The sequence below is a fragment of the Siphateles boraxobius genome, unplaced genomic scaffold (assembly GCF_051911475.1).
Source record: "Siphateles boraxobius isolate OS27281-9 unplaced genomic scaffold, OSU_SipBor_1 8, whole genome shotgun sequence".
Classification (NCBI taxonomy): Eukaryota; Metazoa; Chordata; class Actinopteri; order Cypriniformes; family Leuciscidae; genus Siphateles; species Siphateles boraxobius.
The window spans coordinates 2,136,517-2,156,931 of NW_027509208.1; the positions used below are offsets into that span (position 1 = coordinate 2,136,517).

The window sequence follows — 20,415 nt, forward strand, 5'->3', positions numbered from 1 at the left end:
GGAATTTTGATGTGATGTATTTTCACATTAAGAAATGAGCTGGTCAATTAATGTATCTGATTCAATTATTTTGTTATATATGTTCTGCAGCTCATTTCAAAGCACATTTTAACAAATGTAAACATAAAAATAATGTAAAAATGAATTACATTGTTAATGAATTTTGCATGCCTGTAACTAAAACAAGATCTTGATATCATATGTTGGTCCTATTTTAGGTTATTTTAACTTTTTTGTAGTGAGAATAACATCAATAGATTCAGGAAACAACTTGATGTTCAGAAAGTGCTGAAAATGATCCAGGGAGATGACATTGAGTTTGAGGGATGTGACAGTGACTCGGATGAAGACATTGATGACCCTGATTACACCATTTGCAAGAAAGACATGGAGGATGATTAATAAAGTGGGTCTGATTCAGATATTAGCAGATTAAGTGATTTAGATTTAGAAGCTGCACAACCAAATAACTCAGGGACGCAAAATACAACCAGCCAGGGTAAAAAAATAAAATAAATAAAGAAACATTTCGAAACACCTGAGTGCACATTCATTCAAAGAGTCGAGTGTCACACCTCCAGACAATCTTCAAACGCCCCTGGAGTATTTCAGAAAGTTTATAATAGCAGAAATGCTTGAGTTACTAACTAGGGGAACAAACTAATTTGTACGGTGTGCAAAAATCTGGAACTCAGAAGAATGTTAACACCACTGTTAAAGAAATGGAAATACTGATTGGTATCTATCTGCGCATGGGTCTGCATCAAATGCAAGGAAATCGTGCATACTGAGAAATTTGGTGTCACAAGACACAAGGTGTCCCATGGAGGCTGACAACATGTCACGCAATCGTTTTAAGACCCTGCTAGTTACATTTCACTGACAACAATGATTCGTCAAATCGGCAAGCAGGGGATAAGTGTTGAAGATCCGTCCATGGCTTGATATGTTTCAAAACAATGGCTGGCAATCACCTCGGCTACTTTCCCAGAAAAGTAATATTTTTTATATATATGAATGAACGAACGAACGAATGCGGCATTTGTTATGAGATGTAGTAAAAAATAAAATAAACATGAAACAACTGTTATTAATCAAAACAAAACTGGCTGAAATAAACGCCCAATGTGACATGTAACGTTAGTTAAACATGTATCATAAACGCCCAATATCATTATGTAACATTACAGATCATTCACAATGAGGGTGTGTATTTCAAAAACAGCTGCAGAAAGTGGTCCATTTGGTCTGTTTTATATATCCCTTAATTTTCCTATAAGGAGAAATTGGTCCGGGTTCTTATGGGTTCGTGTTAAATTAATGCTCAGGGTTGAAAACATCCAGTAGAGGGCATCCAATCAAAAACTTTACCGGTAAGGAAATAAACCCGGAACGTAAACATGAACCCGCTGACTGTGTCATTTCCGGTCTGGGAATTTTCACGATCAATAAAATGGCAACGCCGAGTGGTAGCTCGTCCAAGCGTTTAGTCCAGTATGTCATCGTCCGATCAGACCTGATACACGCTTTATCATGGCCTTTAGGGGCGGTTATAACTCAAGCCTGTCACGCGGCCACAGCAGCCATTCATTTACACTACAGTGACCCTGATACACAGGAATATTTGGCAGAACTGGACAGCATGCACAAAGTGGTACTGCAGGTTAGTACTGCAATTACATCACATGCACTATGTGTTTCTAACCCTTTAGAAGCAATATAGTAGTGTTTGATTCCTAAGTTTTGTTAAGAAATACAGATGCACCAGTGTCAAATTAATGAATAATTGAGGTTATATATATACACATAGTATACAGATATTTGAAGTTCTTTTTGTTGTTGTTTTTACCCAAGAAAATATAATTTTTTCCCCACAGGCACCAGATGAGGCTTCTCTCTCCACTCTTTCCAGTACTCTACGTGAAAAGGACATAGCACATAAACTATGGATGGAGCAGCCAGAGAATATTCCTACATGCTTGGCTTTGAAGCCCTACCCTAAGGAGACTGTGCAGCCCTTTCTAAAAAAGTTCAAGCTTTTCAAATGAATTCTGCATATATTGCACAATATAAACGCAAACACTGGTCAGAATGGCATTGTTGGAACACAGTCTTAACCATCACATTTTTGACTTTCATCCACATTTTGTCTCCTGTTATATCTGTGTAGCAAAATGCTACTTAGTTATGGAATTGTACCAGTATGGTGATTGAAATATATTGAAAAAAACATTTTTAATATTTGAAATGGAAACAATGTATTTATTCCACATATTGGGTAATAAATTTAATCTATATGGAATCTGCAATGATCCTACGCATTTTTAAAATGAAGGCCCCTACAGTAGCCCTACTGATGATTCACTGGAAGAATTTTTGAATTTAACAAACGAATCGTTAAAATTAAGACATATAATTATGCATGTGCTGACGATAATGGGTCAGTAATTCTGGACTGGTTTGTTAAGGCCCATATTATGCAGACATCCCGCCTCTCCACGAAGGTCCGGGAGTCTCTTGCTAATTAATAGTAGCTCCCTAGAAGCCAGCAAATTATATATACACTCGTAAATCTAGCAAGAGAGAATGAAGGCCCATTTCTAGGGTATTAAAGTAATATCTATTTTGATGCTGCTTCCCTAAATCGAATTTTTGCAGGATGGGATGTCTGCATATGTTCAGTGTGGGCGTATGGCACGATTCGACTCTCAGGTGCTCTTTTTAGTGAATCAAAACTGACCTTGTTCACATGACAATGTAGAGTGAAAAATACAGTATGTTTCTTTGCATTGAATTTCCAAATATTTCTTCCTCAAATGCAAAATAATAATTAATGGAATTGATTTTAAACACTTTAAATTCCTTATAATTCACATCCCTAGATATAAAGATGGCACTGGCAGTTGTTTTTTTTTTAACATGGTGCTTTATTGCAATGTGTTGCATTCTCACATTCATGGATGTTATAGAGATTTGTTAGTCAAAGCATAATTTCCTTCAAGGTATGTATCTTCACCTTGGAAAAGCAACAAAGGGGCCATATGAGTGAATGTTTCTTGTTTGTCTGAGTTTATGCGCGTGTGTGTGTGTTTTTGTGTGTGTGTAAATGTATGTGTAAACTTCAAATCTCAGTTTGAGCAGCCACATAATTCCATGAAATGGACAAGAAAAATAAGACTGATTCAGTAGATGTGAAACACAGTTTTGCAGCCAGCAGGACAATCCTGCAGGTGCTGGACCCAGCATGTGACTGATTGTCTACAACGTCCTAAGAAAGGTAGGATTCTCCAGATAAACCTGGATATAGAGAAAACAAAACAAAATAAAAACATGACAAAACATGCAGAAGTCTCCCGGATACATCCTCATTCATAATGTCCCACACACAGCTGCAATGATACCTCTTAAGAAAAAAAAAGTTCACAAGTATTATACAAAACTGGACAAAATGAGTAAAATTTATATATCTCTATATATTTTTTTATTTATATTAATTTCACAGGTGAAAAGTGGAACCTTGCCTCGAAAGAACAAGCGCCGTTTCAGTGGCGCTACAAGCACGACTTCCCTTCACCAATACAACTAATGTCTGTATATTTATAAGGCAGCACTTACAATATGTGAAAAATCTCAGGTAAACAGTAGCTACTGTAGATGATACCATGTAGAGATGACTTCTGAATGACGAGGAGAGTGTGTGGTGATCGATGCGTAGGATTCGCTACTATTATATGAGGAAATACAGATAGTAGAGTTTGCATAAATGGTTCTAAACACTCAGCACTGAGCGGTCGGGGCCTGAAACGACACTACGCTACAGACCGCGATGAACAGAAAGCAAAGTAAGATGAGGAATGTCTTCAAAAGATAAAGCCAGGAGGTCTAAGAGGACGGGGCAATGGGGAGGTGGTGCACCTGAAGAAGATAGGCATAGTTAGATCTATGGTTCTGCAGCAGAAAAAACACCCATGTAGCAAAGGCTCCGCTACCCTGCTCTTTTAACAGATCCAATGACAAGCCAAGTTCTTCCTGAAGAACCTGAGATGCGCTTTGATTTTCCGTGGAAAGCGAAATGGCGTTTCACTTTGCGAAAATACATTCAGGGGATATTCGTTCTTTTTCGCCAACATATATTCGGATTTTGACATGGCCTCTTTCCTTGTAGTTCATGTAAAGTGCAAAACTAGATTGTATTCCTTGCAAGTTCCTGGTACATTTAGGTTTTTTAGTAAAAAATTCATGTAAAATACAGCAAAAGTCTTACAAAGGTCAGTATAAGAAAATCCTCATAAACAAGAAACGTCCATCAAACGGTGAGGAGCAGTCCTCTATGCTGAAAATATGTACAAGAGGCACCTCAAATTTGGTATAAAGAATCCAGCTAAATAAAGTCAAATATCTAAGTAGAGTTGCATCAGTATGGTTTTTTTTTCTCGTTTTTAGCCCGAGTAGCTCGAAACCACTTGTTTCGAACTACAAATTATGTATATCCTTGAGTTAAAAAACAAAATAGAGGAAAAACAGGAGATAATTGTTAGCATGCGTCGCTAGAATACTGCAGTTGAAGCAATAATCCATTCTGAGTAGTGTCAGTTTTAAAACAAAAGCCAAATGCTTTTCATTTAACCTCTAAACGTGCATAGCTAGCGGTTAGAAATCGGTCTTCCTGAAAACGGTGACTAAAGTTCCTCCCGAAGAGGCATTTGCATGTTTGGTAGATCTGTAGCAACGGGGGAATGTTTGAAGATAATTCACTACTGAACATCTTCACTACTGAAAATAATCAAACCAGCTAGGGGGGGAAATGTCTAAACATTCCATTAAAAGTGTGAAACAAAATGGTAGTGTTATAAACATGACAGGATAACGGGACACCTATTCAGGAAAAACGCAGTGCTACATTTGTCCAATTGCATGAACCTTGCATATGATATGAATCTTTTAGTATCTTGAAGCTTTGGTCATTATTTCGTTCTTGTCTTAAGAGCGTTAACACATGGCAGAACTACATCAGGCAGTTAACGAAACCCCACTACAATAACCCAGCGCTGTTCTCAAACCAAGGTTCCACTTTTTCAGAGCTGTTTAAACTTTGACAACAGAGAAATGAAATAATATGGCCTTTTTTTTTTTAAATTAACCCGTACAAAAGCCAGTCCATGCTGCTTCTCCCTCAGCAAAGTCACATTCAGCAGTCGCTAAACCATTCTCACATATAGAGCAATCTCAACACCCACAGGAAAAGTTGCAGGTATTAAAAAAAAAGAAGGAAAGAAAATAATAAAATCAGGACATTTGTCTGTTTTTCCAAATTAAACACCAGATATACAGTATTAATCACACACACATACTTTCAGAGAGCCATACACATCTAAAAAAAATTAAAAAAACAAAAACAAAAACAAAATGGAAGCAAGTAGTTATTACCACAAACTCGGAGCACTACATTTTGTTGATTCTGAACAGATACATATTCACATTTATCTGTTATATACACAATACTTTGATAATCCAGGTTCTGAATAGTTCTATTGTACCTTGGTGTTGTGTACTGACTGTGAGAGCCGTTATAAACGAGAAAATGAAACAAAAACATTATTATTAGGCGCTGTTTGCTAGTTTGGTATATTTGGCATAAACACAGTAATGATGACAGGTAGGGTTCATTAAATTAATCTTATCCACTGCATAAAAAACATTTTATCTATACAGCAATGCCAGCAATTCCCCAAAGAGGAGGGCAGAAATTAATCATTACGAAGTGTTTTTTCGGCGAGCCAAAAACGGGAAAAAACACAGACCAACTTTTATGTTATGTATTTGTCAATTCATCTTGTTTTTTGCAATGTCTATGTACATTTATATATAGAAAAAAGTGGCTCGATCTCAACAGCACATACTGCCGGCTGAATTTCTTAGATGAATGAGGATCAATTTTACGAAATTGAAAAGAAATTTCATGTAAGGACAATCTAAGCTGGTGTAGCATTGTAGCCATTCTTTGTACACAGAGCACACGCACAAAGACACGGCACTTAAACTCCACGGAGTGAGTCACGAACAAAAGAACACCGTTAAAGGAGAACGAAATTATGTGAGGAGGGGAGACGGTTGCGCATGCAACACGATTTCGAGTTGTGCTCCGATTGCGTTGCACGATTTGGTGAAAGACTTCGTGCTCATACAGAGACATCAATTTCGATCACAGCAAGTCTTTATGTGGGCATGACAATTTGATACCTTCGAAGAATTACGTTATACGATTTTCTGTTAGTACTTTTCACGTAACTAGCTTAATTTCGAATGTTTAGGTTGAAATCAAATTTAGATGATTCTTAAGAGGGGGTGACTAGTAGGTAATTGAATAAAGGATAATGCTGATGAACAGTGTCTGACTGGGCAACAGTAGTCTCATGAGCAGTCAAAGAGCTGGAATACGCAGCTGACGGTGCGAACGTTGCACGAGACAACACCTCGCTCCTCCGGTGGTTTTCAAGAGCATCTTTGAAACACTCAACTGTATAATGAAAATCAATGTACAATCTACATTTTTGCACCTGTGTGCAATGCAGCAGAGGGTTTGTAACATTTACCGGGGTGTTTGATAACCAATATCCATCTCTCTCACTTGATATGTGAGAGCCATGATTACTTTTTAAAATAACAAAAAACTGACATTACAGATTTAGTCATTAAAAAAAGAACTGGTGTTATGTTGATGAGTTCTAAACAAGAGTTGCCTGAAATTTGATGTTTCGTTTTAAAGGAAATTACAAAGTGTGAGCTTGTCCCAACTTTGACCGTCTGTGCTGTAAAATAATACCAACCAGCACAACACATCGCTGCAAACAACACTGATAGGCTGAGTTGACCCTATGTGGGTCGTATTCACAGCTGCTGAGGGGGGGAAATGTGTAGGACGTTGTTAAAAAAAAAAAAAACTGTCTGTTGTTTCAAAACAGTGTTGCCAGGAAAGCCTGCGGCAGACGGATACGCACTACACAGCAGTCTCCCATCCTGGCGATGCTTGTTCTGAAAATGACAACAGACAAAAACAAACAAAACAACAACAGAAAAAAAACAAACATACAGAACAGACTAACAAATAAAAAGAGGCGGGAAGTTCCTCCCATCATCAGGCACTGCTAAGGAGAGCCTATCAGTCACAGATCCAGCTGAAACTGAGCAATATACCATGAACATAGCAACACCATGGCAAAAGCCTGCCCCAGTTTCCAATCCGAGCTCAGCTGCTGCGCCACTCTCCAAGAAGCACTGCAACGTTGGCCTGACTGACAGGACGTGTAGCCGGCAGAAGCAGCAGGTCCTTTTTACAGACTTGGCAAATTCTGGAACGTGATCTTTTCTCCTTTTTGGAAACAGGCGTTTAAAAAGGTGACCAGGAATGAGCACTTTGTCGAACGGCTATGAAACCTCACAAGCCTGGGCCCAGACACCGACCCTGCAGATATACTGTATCGAAACCAAAGGTGAAGAATAAAAATCTCTACATGTGGAGACAGTCCTCTGGCAGATGGTAAATGGGCAGCTCACTCGGTCAGGAGCTGCTGGAGGAGACTCTTCTGCTGAGACTGGACTGTGGGGGTCCCGCTCGGGCCCTTCTGGGTCCCGATGGGCCCCGACTGGTTAAGGTAGGAGTCACTGCCCACCAGGTTTACCGTGCACTGGACATCAGCGAACACCTGAACCTGCTGTACCTGAGAAATAGGAAAGAAGATTTTTTAAAAGAGAGAAAGGTAACACTTTATTTTACAGTGTCCTTGTTACATGTAGTTACTGTAGATCTGTCATGACAACTCTCAGAGAGATTGACATGGTAATGGTAATAGATATGGAAATGTTGATGTACGTGGTCTTGGTGGAATAGATCTGCAACACTGCCACAGAGCAAGAACCGAGACTTGATACTGCCCATAAATTCACAGACATTGCAGTGAGCATGTAAGATATGCTGCTGCATATGTAACATACATGAAATAACCCCCGTAGCAGATCTATACAGTCGGAGGTGGGGGAGGTGGAGGGTTTCTGAAGGGCGCTGCACAGCTAATAGCAGAACTACAGGTATTTGTTTGAATGTTGAGCCGCGACTCACTGGCCACTGATGCAACACCAGACAATCAGCTGCGCTATGTAGATGATGACGCGATCGCTACCAAATGAGTTAAGGACCTTCCAGCCTGCGCCATCTACAGTTTCATGCCAGAACTAGGTAATAATAACTATAAATTATGCATAATTTCATGCAACTAACCCTAAACCAACTCTTATTCGTAACCCTAACCCTATAGTAAGTACATGTAGTTAATTATTATTACTCAGTACTTAAATGTATAATTACACTGTAACACAGACACCTTAAAATAAAGTGTAATCGGAAGAAACATCTTTATTCTCAATAAACATCTAACTCACTTGAGACCAAGTCACTGTATTCTGTGAACCTTGTACAACAGTTCAAAACTTTAAAGTACAGTACTGTCCTACTAAGGCAAAAGACCTTAACTTCTATTTTATAGCACAATGTTATGATAACACTTAAAATGTAATCAATATTAACCCTATTAGACTCACTATGATAAAAATGGCTTCACATGTATAAACAAGAAGTTGAAGTAGTGAGCATATAGTTGGAATGTCCTGTATGAACAAAATGACGGAGTATGTTTTTGTTTCCACTGTTCAGTCGCGCCCGCGCCTCTCTCTCTCTCACACGCGCGCGCCACACACACACACACACACACACACACACACACACACACACACACACACACACACACACACACACACACTCCAGCATTGCAATCTTGACGTCGCAGACAGTTCAGAATAGTCACAGAGCTTCAGAGCTAAGGCAGGGCTACAGATTAGGTGTCCCTAAAGAAATGTAACGTTATCTAAGAGTTAGTAGTTACGCATTGTAATGGATTTGCTTTCTCGTCGGTTGTTTGACATGGATTTTAACCAGGGTTCAACAAAAGGTAGGCTTTAAATTACTACATTCCTGCTGCTGGTGTATAATGGGTGTGTCGTTGCGGCTCCAACTGACCAACTCGAGTAGTTTTCAGTCAGTGGACTGTCATTGACAGGCGAGAGCTAGCATTTTATTTCAGTTGTAGCCTATATGTAGCCTTACGGGCTGTGAATTAAGATATCCTACAAGCCTGCTCTAATGCAGCGCTAGATAAGTTCTTGATTATCGCTCGAAACGTGTTTGTGTCTAGTTTGTGAAGTAGCATCGCTAGCTAAAGGCTACCACTAGCTATTACTGGATTTTAAAGATTATCTTTTTTATGCACCCGTGTCGTGTGTCATTCTTACCTTGATCATTTTCACCATCATTTTCCCCCGAGAGTATGCCATTATTCAGTAATCTAACAAAAGCAATCACTGTGAAACATGTAATTTACATGTGTGTCTGAGGTGATTTAATTGCTACATCATAACCCCGTAACTCCAGCGCGACAATACTTTGATGGTCGGTCAGAACAAGGCAGAGTGTCATAACTTACACCTCCAGCACCTGCTTCAGCACATTATGTGTGTAATGTATGCGCTTGTGCAAAAAAAAACATCCCTACCGGGCCCACATAAGCCTACACACACGTCAAATACACAGGAATGATTATCGGCCTGTTCACATCGGCCCTATTTTGACATCGGAACGATACCGATGTGTAAAATATTGACCATATCGGCCGATATTATATCGGCGGCCGATATATCGTGCATCACTACTTTCTATTCATCAAATAATCTACACAAAAATGTCACAGCAGTTTCCTACATCTTTAATAATAACAATAAGAAATGTAACTCAAGCATCAAATCAGTGTATGAGAATGATTTCTGAAGGATCATGTGACACTGAAGACTAACTGCCAATTTCTAATTTTCCTTTAGTTTAAACTCCTAAAATAAATAACTAAATAAACTAAAATTATAAAGATGTAAAAAAAATTACAGAAACACACAACAAAGTTACTAAAACTTAAAAATTTAAAGTGAAAACAGAGAAAATATAAAAATAAAGTATAATTCAAAATATTAACAAAAACTATAACAGTTTTTTAATGATACTAAACTAAAACTTGTAGGGTAGTTAACCCAAAAATGGTGCTCTGTGTCTGTGCAATTACAATGAATGGGGACTGAAGCTTACAAGCTTCAAGAAGAACAAAACGGTATGTTTCTTTACTAATTCTTTCTAAATTTTGTTTAAAAATAATAATAATTTGCTCAACGGAAGAAAAAAGGTCATGCAGGGTGAGTAAATGAAGACTGGTTTTTCATTTTTTAAACTACCCTTTTAAGTCATCTCAATAAATTATATAGAGACCATCTTACCTGATCGTTACACATTGCAGTAACGTTGCCACGGTTATTGTTGCCCATGCCGACAGATGGTCCAATAGGAGGTAGAGTGCTCACCGCTCCTGACCCTCCAGCCATTGATACGGTGATGCTCATGTTGTTATAAACGCCTTGCTGCCCAAAGTTCTGAGAGACAGGCTGACCTGCCTGGTTATACATACTGACACAAAACAAAATGAAATGGATTAAATTAATATGAAGACAGGTAAAAACAATGAAAATAAAACTAAAATCGCATATCATTTTTGTGACCTTTTTGGTAATCAATATCAAACAGCATACCTGTTGTTTCCCATGGCCCCTTGCTGCCAGTTCTTTATGTCAGGTGACTGATAACCGGGTGAAGGCTGCGCTTGCTGGAGCAGAGGACTCTGGGAGGTGGAGTTCTGAGGTGAAAGTAAGGGGCTGGTTGGACTCAGCTCAGAAGCAAAGGATGGATCTGCTTGCTGGATCATGCCTGTGAGAGACAAGTGGTACATTGGCTCTGCTAGACATCATGACAGAAGCGTGTGATAATCAGCGTTGTTTTAGTATCATTGAGAGACCGTAATAGGTTTTATTCATATTTTGACATTTTTTATTTAATTTTAATTAAAATTTTATTATTTTTTCCCAATTTTTATGAATTGTCAATATAGTTTTTATTTCACTTTTAGTTATTTTAGTAAGTAAACAATGCAAAAAAAGAGTAAGAATAAAATGTTTACTTTTTAAATATTTTATTTCAGTTAACGTTTATTTTTTTTGAAGTATCGGAAATGTTTTTTATGGTTATAGCTTTAGTTAACTATAATAACCCTTCTGATGATAAATTAGTAGCTTACAAATTAGACATACCAGGCCCCCCAAATTGCTGGAAAAGCCCCTGCTGAACAGAAGTGTTCACAGGCCCCCCAAATTGCCCTTGAATGCCTCCCATAATTCCTTGGTTTCCCATACCCCCCCTGGTAGGCAGCTTGGGGTCCAGAGGTCCTCCCATGGGATTAAAATGGCTCGGGGAGGTAGGGGTGTTCCCAGGCACGGCATTGTAGCCAGGAGGAAAGCCAAACTGCTGCTGTGGCGGCTGTTGCTGCTGGGGACCCTTAGGAACTCGTTGAGCCCCCAGAGGCCCTGTGTTCATCCCCTGCCTCATCAGCAGGACCTTCTGCTGCAGAAGCTGCCGCTGGCGGTGCTGGAAACTATAAAGCTCCCGTTGCCGCTGCGCCATCATCTGAGCGTTGAGCGGAGGCTGTGTGAGAGAGAGAGAGAGAGAGAGAGAGAGAGAGCGAGAGAGAGACAGAGAGAGAGAGAGAGAGTAGCTTTCAGTCACAGGCATATACAGAAAAAAATAATTGTAAAAGGTAAAGAGTGAAAAAATACACAAAAGCATGTATTTGACTATGAAACCTAGATGCACTGATAATGAAATTGGCAAGAAGGCAAAGGCAGAAGATATATATATATATATATATATATATATATATATATATATTTATAAATTAGAGCTGTAGAGCTGCAAATTGATTAGTCGCGTTTGTGTTTAGCTAATATATTTGTGTGTATATAATTAAATTTATATATATCATATATATGTCTGTGTGTGTGTGTGTGCCTGTCTAAATGTGTATTAATATATATGTGTGTGTGTGTATATATACCGTATATACACACACAGACACCCACAAACATATACACACATATATATATATATATATACACACATACACATTTATTATGTAAACACAAACTTTTATGTTGGAAACGATTAATCGTGATTAATCGATTTGACAGCACTAATATAAATAAATAATGACTACCAATGAATGTGTCTTATTTATAGAAAATAATATTAATATTATAATTTATTTAAGTATATAAAACAATAAATACTAGCAATGACGGTCTTAAACACAAAAAAAATTACTATTAATAATAATAATTATTAATATTATGTGTTAATAACAGTATAGTTCATAATAACAAAATAAGAAATAAACAATACTTATATATATATACACACACACACACACACACACACACACATATATATATATATATATATATATATACAAATGCATACATACAGACATTTATTAAATATTCTGTATATTTATAATAAAATTATATTATATGCATGTATAAGTCAGCTTTTTAAATAAATAAATAAATAAATAAATAAATAAATAATAGCAGTGATTGCATCGTCAGGACATTTAAAATAAATCTGTGAACAAATCATAAAACCAAACCAAATCAAATTTTGAGCAACATTCAGATCTGGTCTTACAATCGTAATCAAATCAAACTTGTCAGAGCAAATGCTTACATCCCTATGAATGGCATTCATATTTTGTCTCGGTGCATGCGACACTAACCTGAGAGGGCATCTGAGGCTGCTGCATGCCCTGACGCATCCCCATGGCAACATGCCCCCCCTGTGGGAACTGGCCCATGGCCGCAAGCCTGTTCTGGAGCTGATGGAGAGAGGAGATAGATCACCACTAAACAAGAGCAACAAATCATGTTCGCTCAGCAGCTGCAAAAGAATAGGTTAGTTCCACAGCATGTTATTTAAAAGGGCGAAATCAAAAGCATTCACTGGATTTGTTACACAGTGCAACAAAATCCAAGGAGGATTTAGACACTGTGTGGTCACATTTATTATTGCACAATGAAGTGAAAGCTGGAGATCTACCTGCTGGGGGCTTTGCAAACGTTGCTGAAGCTGGAGTCTCAGCTGGTTGGGGGGTAGTCGCAGCTGGTTGGGCACACTAGGAGTTCGGTTCATGCCGGGCCGCACCGTGATGCTTACGTTGCCTGGAAACGCCATCCGTGGGGCCCCGAAACTCATGCCCTGTGCTGTGCCCATCTCAGCAGGGAACTGTGAGGGTGAGGTTGGGAACTGAGAGGGGTAGCTGGGCAGCTTGGGGTCCATGGGTACAGGTGTTGGGGGCTGAGATTGAGGGAAGGTCTGGGTGACGGATTCGAGGCCTCCACTCTGTAGGCAAGGCGGTAAACCAGTTAACCTTAGACACATTGTTCTTGTTACGGTAAAAGCTATGAGAAGAACTTTTTTTCTTATAACACTAACTTGAACAATCTTGTCGATGCCCAGAGCTCGGTCCAGCTCGGCGAGCTCGCTCTCGTCAGTCCGGCTCAAGAAAGTGACCAGCTGCTCCAGCAGGGCCTTCTCATCGTTGCGGCCTTCTGGAGTGGTGGGCGGACACAGCATCTCATCCAGTGGACACGGAACGCACTGCCTGCGTAGTGCAGAGAACAAACAAGATGGTCTACGATTCTGATCAAGAGTCGAAGGCAGGCAGCTGACACTTCTATGTCATGTTTTCAGGGTTAACTGATCTGACACGTAAACAGAATTTTGGTGAAAGTGCACATTTTCTTCCCTGTGACTAAAGGACTACAGTATTGTAGTAGTAATTGTAACTAAATATAAATATTTCTATTGATTCTTAAATTTAAAAAAAAAGCAACTATTACACATTGACATTAATCAGAGATCATTTACTAGAATGTACTTAACACATTGTTAAGAAATGTGCCAATTCACCTTATTCACTGCTTATTTGATCAAAATGATAAAAATTAAGTTCATATCACTCAACCACTATACAAATTTAGGCTTTTATTCACCTATAAACATTCATCAAATCACATAAAGTTGTGGTAAACATAAGCTCAAGCATGTTCGCTTAATGTGCGAGAACCAATGAGGTTCATTCTCGTGTTACGCAGCACGTTTGAGCTTCAGCAAGTTTGGTTGAGCTTCAGTTTATTTTCGCTGATCAATGATTTTATGTGAATAAAAGCATTAATTCAATCTGTTTATCATATATAATGATCAAGTGTCTTCAGAAAATTTGGACTCAACCGCTCTATTCATATGGATTAGTTTTTTACGATCTCTTTATGAACTTTTTGTCCAAGTTTCAACTGCGTAGCTGTCAACGGAAGGAAAGAAATCTCTCAGATTTCATCAAAAAGATCTTAATTTGTGTTCCGAAGATGAACGAAAGCCTTATGGGTTTGGAACGGGTGAGTAATTAATGACAGAATCCTTTGTATTTTAAGGTAAACTTTAAATTATTACAATTAAAATGAAAACTGAAAATAAAATCTAATTTAAAATATTAATAAACACTACAATATTTAAATTTTAACTAAAATACCATTTCAGTTAAATGTGCTGATATTTCCTGATGACAAAACCATGATAAACAGTACCAACTCCATCCCCCAAATTTTTAACCGTGGGATTTTTAGATAATTTGCCTTATTTTACATCGAAATTAGTAGTAGTTAGCAGCACCATGAAAAACAGTTACTGTATACACGTGTGATTAAATACTACAGTATATGCTTATTTTGTCAACACTAAAGCCCCGTTCACACTGCCAGCGACACGCAAGCGACAAAGCGACATGATCCCATTCATTTCAATGGAACACTTGCGACTTCCGGCGACACGAGCGACACAGTACAGAGCCTAATGACATACAGCGACAAAGTTGCTGGCGGTGTGAACGGGGCTTGGTCTCAACTCATTCTTACTCACAGATGAATGTTAAAATTAGCAAATATTTATTTTAAATATTATTTTTGTATCTGACAGCAAAAATGAAAAATGGACAGAAGTAGGATGCAATAAAATATAAATTAATAATAATTTATTATAATATACTACATCAATTATCTTTTTTTCCAGTTCTGTAGCCTGATTATCAATAATCATTGTACCTCACACACTGAAGGAGGCCTGAGATCCGAAACATTTGTATTTTTCTTCCATGTGTAAAAAATAAAATAACAAAATTTGTGACATTTGTGTGCAAATCACAACCGAAATCAATAATCACATCCATAAACACTCACTCTTGAGGAGAGGACAGAGGGGCCTGTGTCTGGCTGTCCAAGCTGCTATCGAAGGTCATTGGTTCAACCAGGGTCAAGGGTTGGAACTGCTGAGAATCAGGAAGCTCCAGCTTGGCCAGACCTGAATAGAAAAAATGATAAGATTTTGTTAAAAGTCTTATTTCTTCCCCTGGCCTGCTATTCCAATTCGTTCTATTTTAAAAGTTTATGTTTTGGCGCATTCAATTTTGTACCTGTGGTGGTGTTGAAAGAGTTGAGGCTGGTTGGACTGGCAAAGGGGCTGCTGCTCTCCTTTGAGGGCTGGAAAGGGTCTGTCTGCCCAAGATCCGGCACCTGGACCTTGCCCTGGTTTGGTGTAGAGGGGTCACAGAACTCAAAAGAGGACTGATTTGAGAGGTTTGATCCATCAGGGAATTCTACAGAGAGAAGTGGAGGAGGAGAAACGCAGTTATTAAGGACTTAGGATAAATAAAAAATTCAAAATTTTATAATTACTCCGGTGGGACGGGCCTCACCTTGGCTTGATGTTCCTGGTGACTCTCTCTTCACATTCACCCCGATGGAAAGGTTGTCGTCACTGGGCTGGACGAGCACTGGCTCCTCTATAGATTTACCTCCCACAGAGCTTCTCAGAGTGGGCAATAGCTGGTTCAAAGTGTCCAGATCGGTACTGGGAAACTGCTACCCATATAAACACACACCGCGGTGGAGTGGAAATGAGAGCAAAGGTCATCAACATCAAAAGGCACACCAGAGCACAAGAAAGATAAAGTCCAAACGTGACCGCCTCAAAACAACACATGGGTTTGACAGTTTAAGAACACAGTGACGGAGGGAACCCAGCTAGAATAAGGCTTATAAAATGTATCACTAATATATTCAGTAGGACTCTGAAGGGGAGTTCACGGTGAGGTTTAAAGCGGCAAACTATTTTCATAAGAAACAGCCGTTTCCTGTGCCAGGGATGATGGGATAAGGGCACATCCAGCGACAAGACAAAGTTGTGAAGAGTTTAACTTTATGCAAATGAGAAGACAAAATTATTCTTTTGTCAAAAACTATGACCAACACAAAAAAATAAATTCATTAAATATTCCATCATGACATTTTCATTTATTTTAGTCAATTTTACTTTTAAATGGAATCTTTTTTTGTGCTGATGAAAAAAACATTTTTGGTGACGTGAATGTGCAAAATTAAACAAAATATTCAAACATTTCAAATATTTAAACATTGTCAACAACATTCAACAAAAAACATGTGAAATCTGACCTTGTTGTGAAAACCTGAGCCTTATGAGTACACATTAATTGTAATAAAATTCTTTAAGCTTTCTTCAATATTTTTTAATTAAAATGTTTTATGTATTGTGATGTGCGTTTTTCACCTCTTTCTCGTTATCACTTACGAAACCAAAATATTTATTTGGCAAAATAAATTTCTATCAGCCAAACATCCCACTTGTGCTATGCGCAGGACTAAACATACTAGTACTTAAAAGTTTGGAGTCAAATAGATCTAAAAAAGAAAAAAGAAATAATCATTTTTATGTAGCAAGCCCCCATTAAATTGATCAAAAGTGACAGTTAAGATATTTATAATGTTACTAAAGTAAATAAATGCTGTTCTTTTAAACTTTGTAAATCAAAGAATCCAATTTTTTTAATAGATTAATAATAATAATAAGAAGAAATATTATTTGAGCACCAAATCAGCATATTATATTGATTTCTGAAGGATCGCGTGACACTAAAAATGTTGAGGCTTTAGTCTTTGTGGCATAGTAACATGTACTTAGATATTATTTCATTAAGTACAAATATGGAATAAATCAGGAAGTAAATACCGGACTGGGCTTGTCACTGGATTGAGGTGAGCAAGCGATTGCAGCGGCGGCACAGGGTACATTCTCTCTGCTCCCTTTCTTCTCGGCCTTCACCTTGACCGTCTGGAGGCTGAGAGCAGCCGGAGGAGGCAAGTCCTCCAGGTCCTTTTCATCCGTATCCAGCAGGAAACGTAGCAGCTGGTGGTCCTGGGGCTCCTTCCCGAGCCCCCGTGCTACCAAGGCCGTATTGGGACTGGTTGGAGGCTCCTTCTTAATGTCAAGCTCCTTGCCTGCATCTGCAGGGCTGTTGTCTTGGAGCAGGCCGTGCAGAATCTTATGGCGCTCGGTCAGGCTGCGGTGAGAGCCCGGGCATTGGGACACGGGTGAGGGACGGGGTTGAGAGTCGTGTTCTGAGGCACCCGCATGGGGGTTGCCGTCCAAGAGCTGGTTGAGTTTGTGGTTGCCTACCGTCTTCGGCTTCTCGGTGGATGCTTCCGGCGGTTTGGCCGGTGGCTGACGTGCCGGGGAGCTGCTGGGGGTTGGAGTCTGTCTGGGAGGCAGGGGAGAGGGGAGAGAGAAACCGACACCATCGCCGCTAGATTGCTGCCTGGTCAGTCCGCCAGCGGGTGAGTGAATGCCGGGCGTCGAGGGGGAAAAAGGATAGCCGGGCACACGTGGGCTGCTGGCCAGGCCCGGGCTGCCCCGTGGAGGTCGGGGCGACATGAATGAGGTAGAGGTGGATGTGAGCGGGCTGCCTAGTGGAGAGGGGCTGCTGACCTGCTGGGAGGGCCCAACACGGCTGGGCGTCAGGTAGCCTGGTGGAGTGGGTGTGGGGGGTCCAGGAGTGGCACAGGTGCCATTGCTGTTGTTGAGATGGAGGCTGAGGTCACTGGAGGGCTGCAGGGCAGGTGAACGGGAGGGCGGTGCAGCAGGAGATGGAAGGCTTGGGGTAGTGTTTTCCTGAGAGCTAGCAGTGTTGTGTTCCCTAAAACACACATTCAAAAAAAAACAACAAGTGAAATCCAATAGTCGTTGTGTGTGGTGTTTATATAAATGAAAGGGACATTCTCTGTGTTGGTTACTGTGAGAGTATACCTGTCTATAGTGTGAATGCCCATGATGAAGGGCTGTACATCTGGGTTTTGGGGGCAGCAGAATTTGCAGCGTGTCTGTGCACTGAGGGAAGTCCCGTCACTGAGTGTGAAATGGTAAAGAGGACTGATGGCCGTGCCGTGGGTCATCACTGTCAACACACACATACATTAAATCCGTCACAGTTTCTACAAAAATATTAACCAGCACAACCATTTTCTACATTGTTAATAATAAGAGATGTTTATTGAGCACCAAATCAGCATATTTGAAGGATTCAGGATCATGTGACACTGAACACTGGAGTAACGGCCATTGAATTCTGCCTTGTCATCAGAGGAATGAATACATTTCATAATAAATAGACAGTTACTGTAAATTTTTTATATTCCACTATACTACTGATTACTGATTTTGATCAAATAAATGCAGCCCTGGTGAGGATTAGAGACTTCCACAAACATAGACTCCAAACTTATGAATAGTTATGTATACCCTATATTCATCTATATCTATTTTTCTTTTTATAAACTTCTTTTTGCACTTTGATTGGAGGAAAGCATTAGGCATGAATCAAAATAACACGTTTCAATAAAAATATAGATTTTTCAATAAAATAAAGAAAATAAAACAGCTTTTTCTGGCATATAAAAACTGGCTACTCGATTAAATTAAGAAATAATCCACAGATTGATCAATTATCAAATTAATTGTTAGTAGCAGCCAAACTGGGCAGATAAGAACAGTATGAAAAGCACTAAGTAAATGAGATCAAAGGTTATTAAGCTATGAATAAAAATGCGTGTGTAAATCATCAAATACATCATTAAAAGTGGTTCTCTAGGTAAAGAATGACAAGGTCTAATCATCGCTGCTTTAAAATGTCAAGTACTACTCAAAATGGCTAGAACAGAGGTGAACGTGCTCACCCTCATGAAGCAGCTTCTTGGCATGGGAGGGCTCGTTGCCCTGAGGCTGGAAGAAAGCATAGATGCACTTCCTGACCAGATCCTCCCAACCTGGTCGTCCTGTGGCCCTCAGAGCACTTGTCTCAATAGAGATGATTTTCCCTACACACACACAGAGAGAGAGAGAGAGAGAGAGAGAGAGAGAGAGAGAGAGAGAGAGAGAGAGAGAGAGAGAGAGAGAGAGAGAGAGAGAGAGAGAGAGAGAGAGAGAGAGAGAGAGAGAGAGAGAGAGAGAGAGAGAGAGAGAGAGAGAGAGAGAGAGAGAGAGAGAGAGAGAGAGAGAGAGAGAGATCATTAGATTATCAGATTTTGTCAACAGGACTAGAAGTTCAAGAGGAAGCTTTTCACTTTGCAGTTTTAACAACAAACAGTTTTGCGCTTCCTTGTGCAAGAATAGAAAAAGCACAGAGTTTCAGTTTCAGTCTGCATGTTTGTTATTCTTCTCCAGTATGTTTCTTTCTTCTCCTGCACTAAACTAAGCAAGACTTTTGAGGAACAAAGCCACATCTGTATTTACACAAGAATGACAATCACAAGAAACAAGCTCAATGTACCTGTCACATATGTGATGTTTGGGAAAAAAAACTAAAAAGGAGGTGACGTCTGGAGATGCGTTTTAAAGGGGTCTTAAGGTGCTTTTTAATGTTTTCCTTTTCCTGTAGTGTGTAATGTATCTGTTTGTGCATGTATACGATCTGATCCATTTATTCTATCTAACATAGGATAGAATAAACCAGACCTGCATAAAATGCTCGATTGAAGTTAGTCAAGATATTACATCAGCTGGCCAATCAGAGCACTGTGAGCTTTTTGGAAGGAGGAGCTTTTTAGAAATTAGCATGTTTCAGACAGACAGGGGATAGAGGAGCCACAACAACGTACAGTATGTGAAAAAATTGCTTTTTGAACATTAAAGCATGTTTTATTAATCCCAAAAATCAAAATAATAAACTTTTAAAATAGCATCATATGACCCCATGATCATATGAAGTGTTTTTAATCAAAATCATTATTTCAAAAACAAGATTTTAAAAAGAAAACAAAACAACAGTGGTTGTGTTCGAAATTGCTCCCCTGTACCCTCAATCACTATTGAATTACTAAATTGCTCCACTAATATAGTCCACTTGAAGGAGTGAATGAAAAGGAGTGAATTCAGACACTATTTGTACCTGAAGGGCAGGGGCTTTTGCATAGATTGTGCTTGCTGTTTAATAATCATTTGAAAATTTTGAAACACAGCTCCAGTTGTAATAAAAAGATTTG

General features: G+C 39.2%; 2 protein-coding genes across 2 annotated transcripts in view; one reads left to right on the forward strand and one right to left on the reverse strand.

Annotated features, from left to right (window-relative positions):
• Positions 1–1,416: 1,416 nt before the first annotated feature.
• Positions 1,417–2,299, forward strand: ptrhd1 (peptidyl-tRNA hydrolase domain containing 1). Its single transcript, XM_077220202.1, has 2 exons — positions 1,417–1,663; positions 1,878–2,299. Exons 1-2 carry the CDS (start codon positions 1,454–1,456, stop codon positions 2,046–2,048), a joined length of 381 nt encoding a protein of 126 aa, XP_077076317.1. The 5' UTR covers positions 1,417–1,453; the 3' UTR covers positions 2,049–2,299.
• A 607-nt stretch (positions 2,300–2,906) lies between these two features.
• The window catches only part of ncoa1 (nuclear receptor coactivator 1), a 60,785-nt gene continuing 43,276 nt past the window's right edge, over positions 2,907–20,415 (reverse strand). The window contains exons 10-22 of the mRNA XM_077220175.1: positions 19,111–19,251; positions 18,185–18,332; positions 17,111–18,074; positions 15,780–15,945; positions 15,498–15,680; positions 15,265–15,385; positions 13,466–13,634; positions 13,070–13,372; positions 12,750–12,848; positions 11,233–11,623; positions 10,678–10,852; positions 10,369–10,555; positions 2,907–7,718 (exon numbers count right to left, since the gene is read on the reverse strand). Coding sequence (XP_077076290.1) covers positions 7,551–7,718; positions 10,369–10,555; positions 10,678–10,852; positions 11,233–11,623; positions 12,750–12,848; positions 13,070–13,372; positions 13,466–13,634; positions 15,265–15,385; positions 15,498–15,680; positions 15,780–15,945; positions 17,111–18,074; positions 18,185–18,332; positions 19,111–19,251 — 3,215 coding nt within the window. The 3' untranslated portion in view covers positions 2,907–7,550. The remainder of the gene's footprint in view (positions 7,719–10,368; positions 10,556–10,677; positions 10,853–11,232; positions 11,624–12,749; positions 12,849–13,069; positions 13,373–13,465; positions 13,635–15,264; positions 15,386–15,497; positions 15,681–15,779; positions 15,946–17,110; positions 18,075–18,184; positions 18,333–19,110; positions 19,252–20,415) is intronic.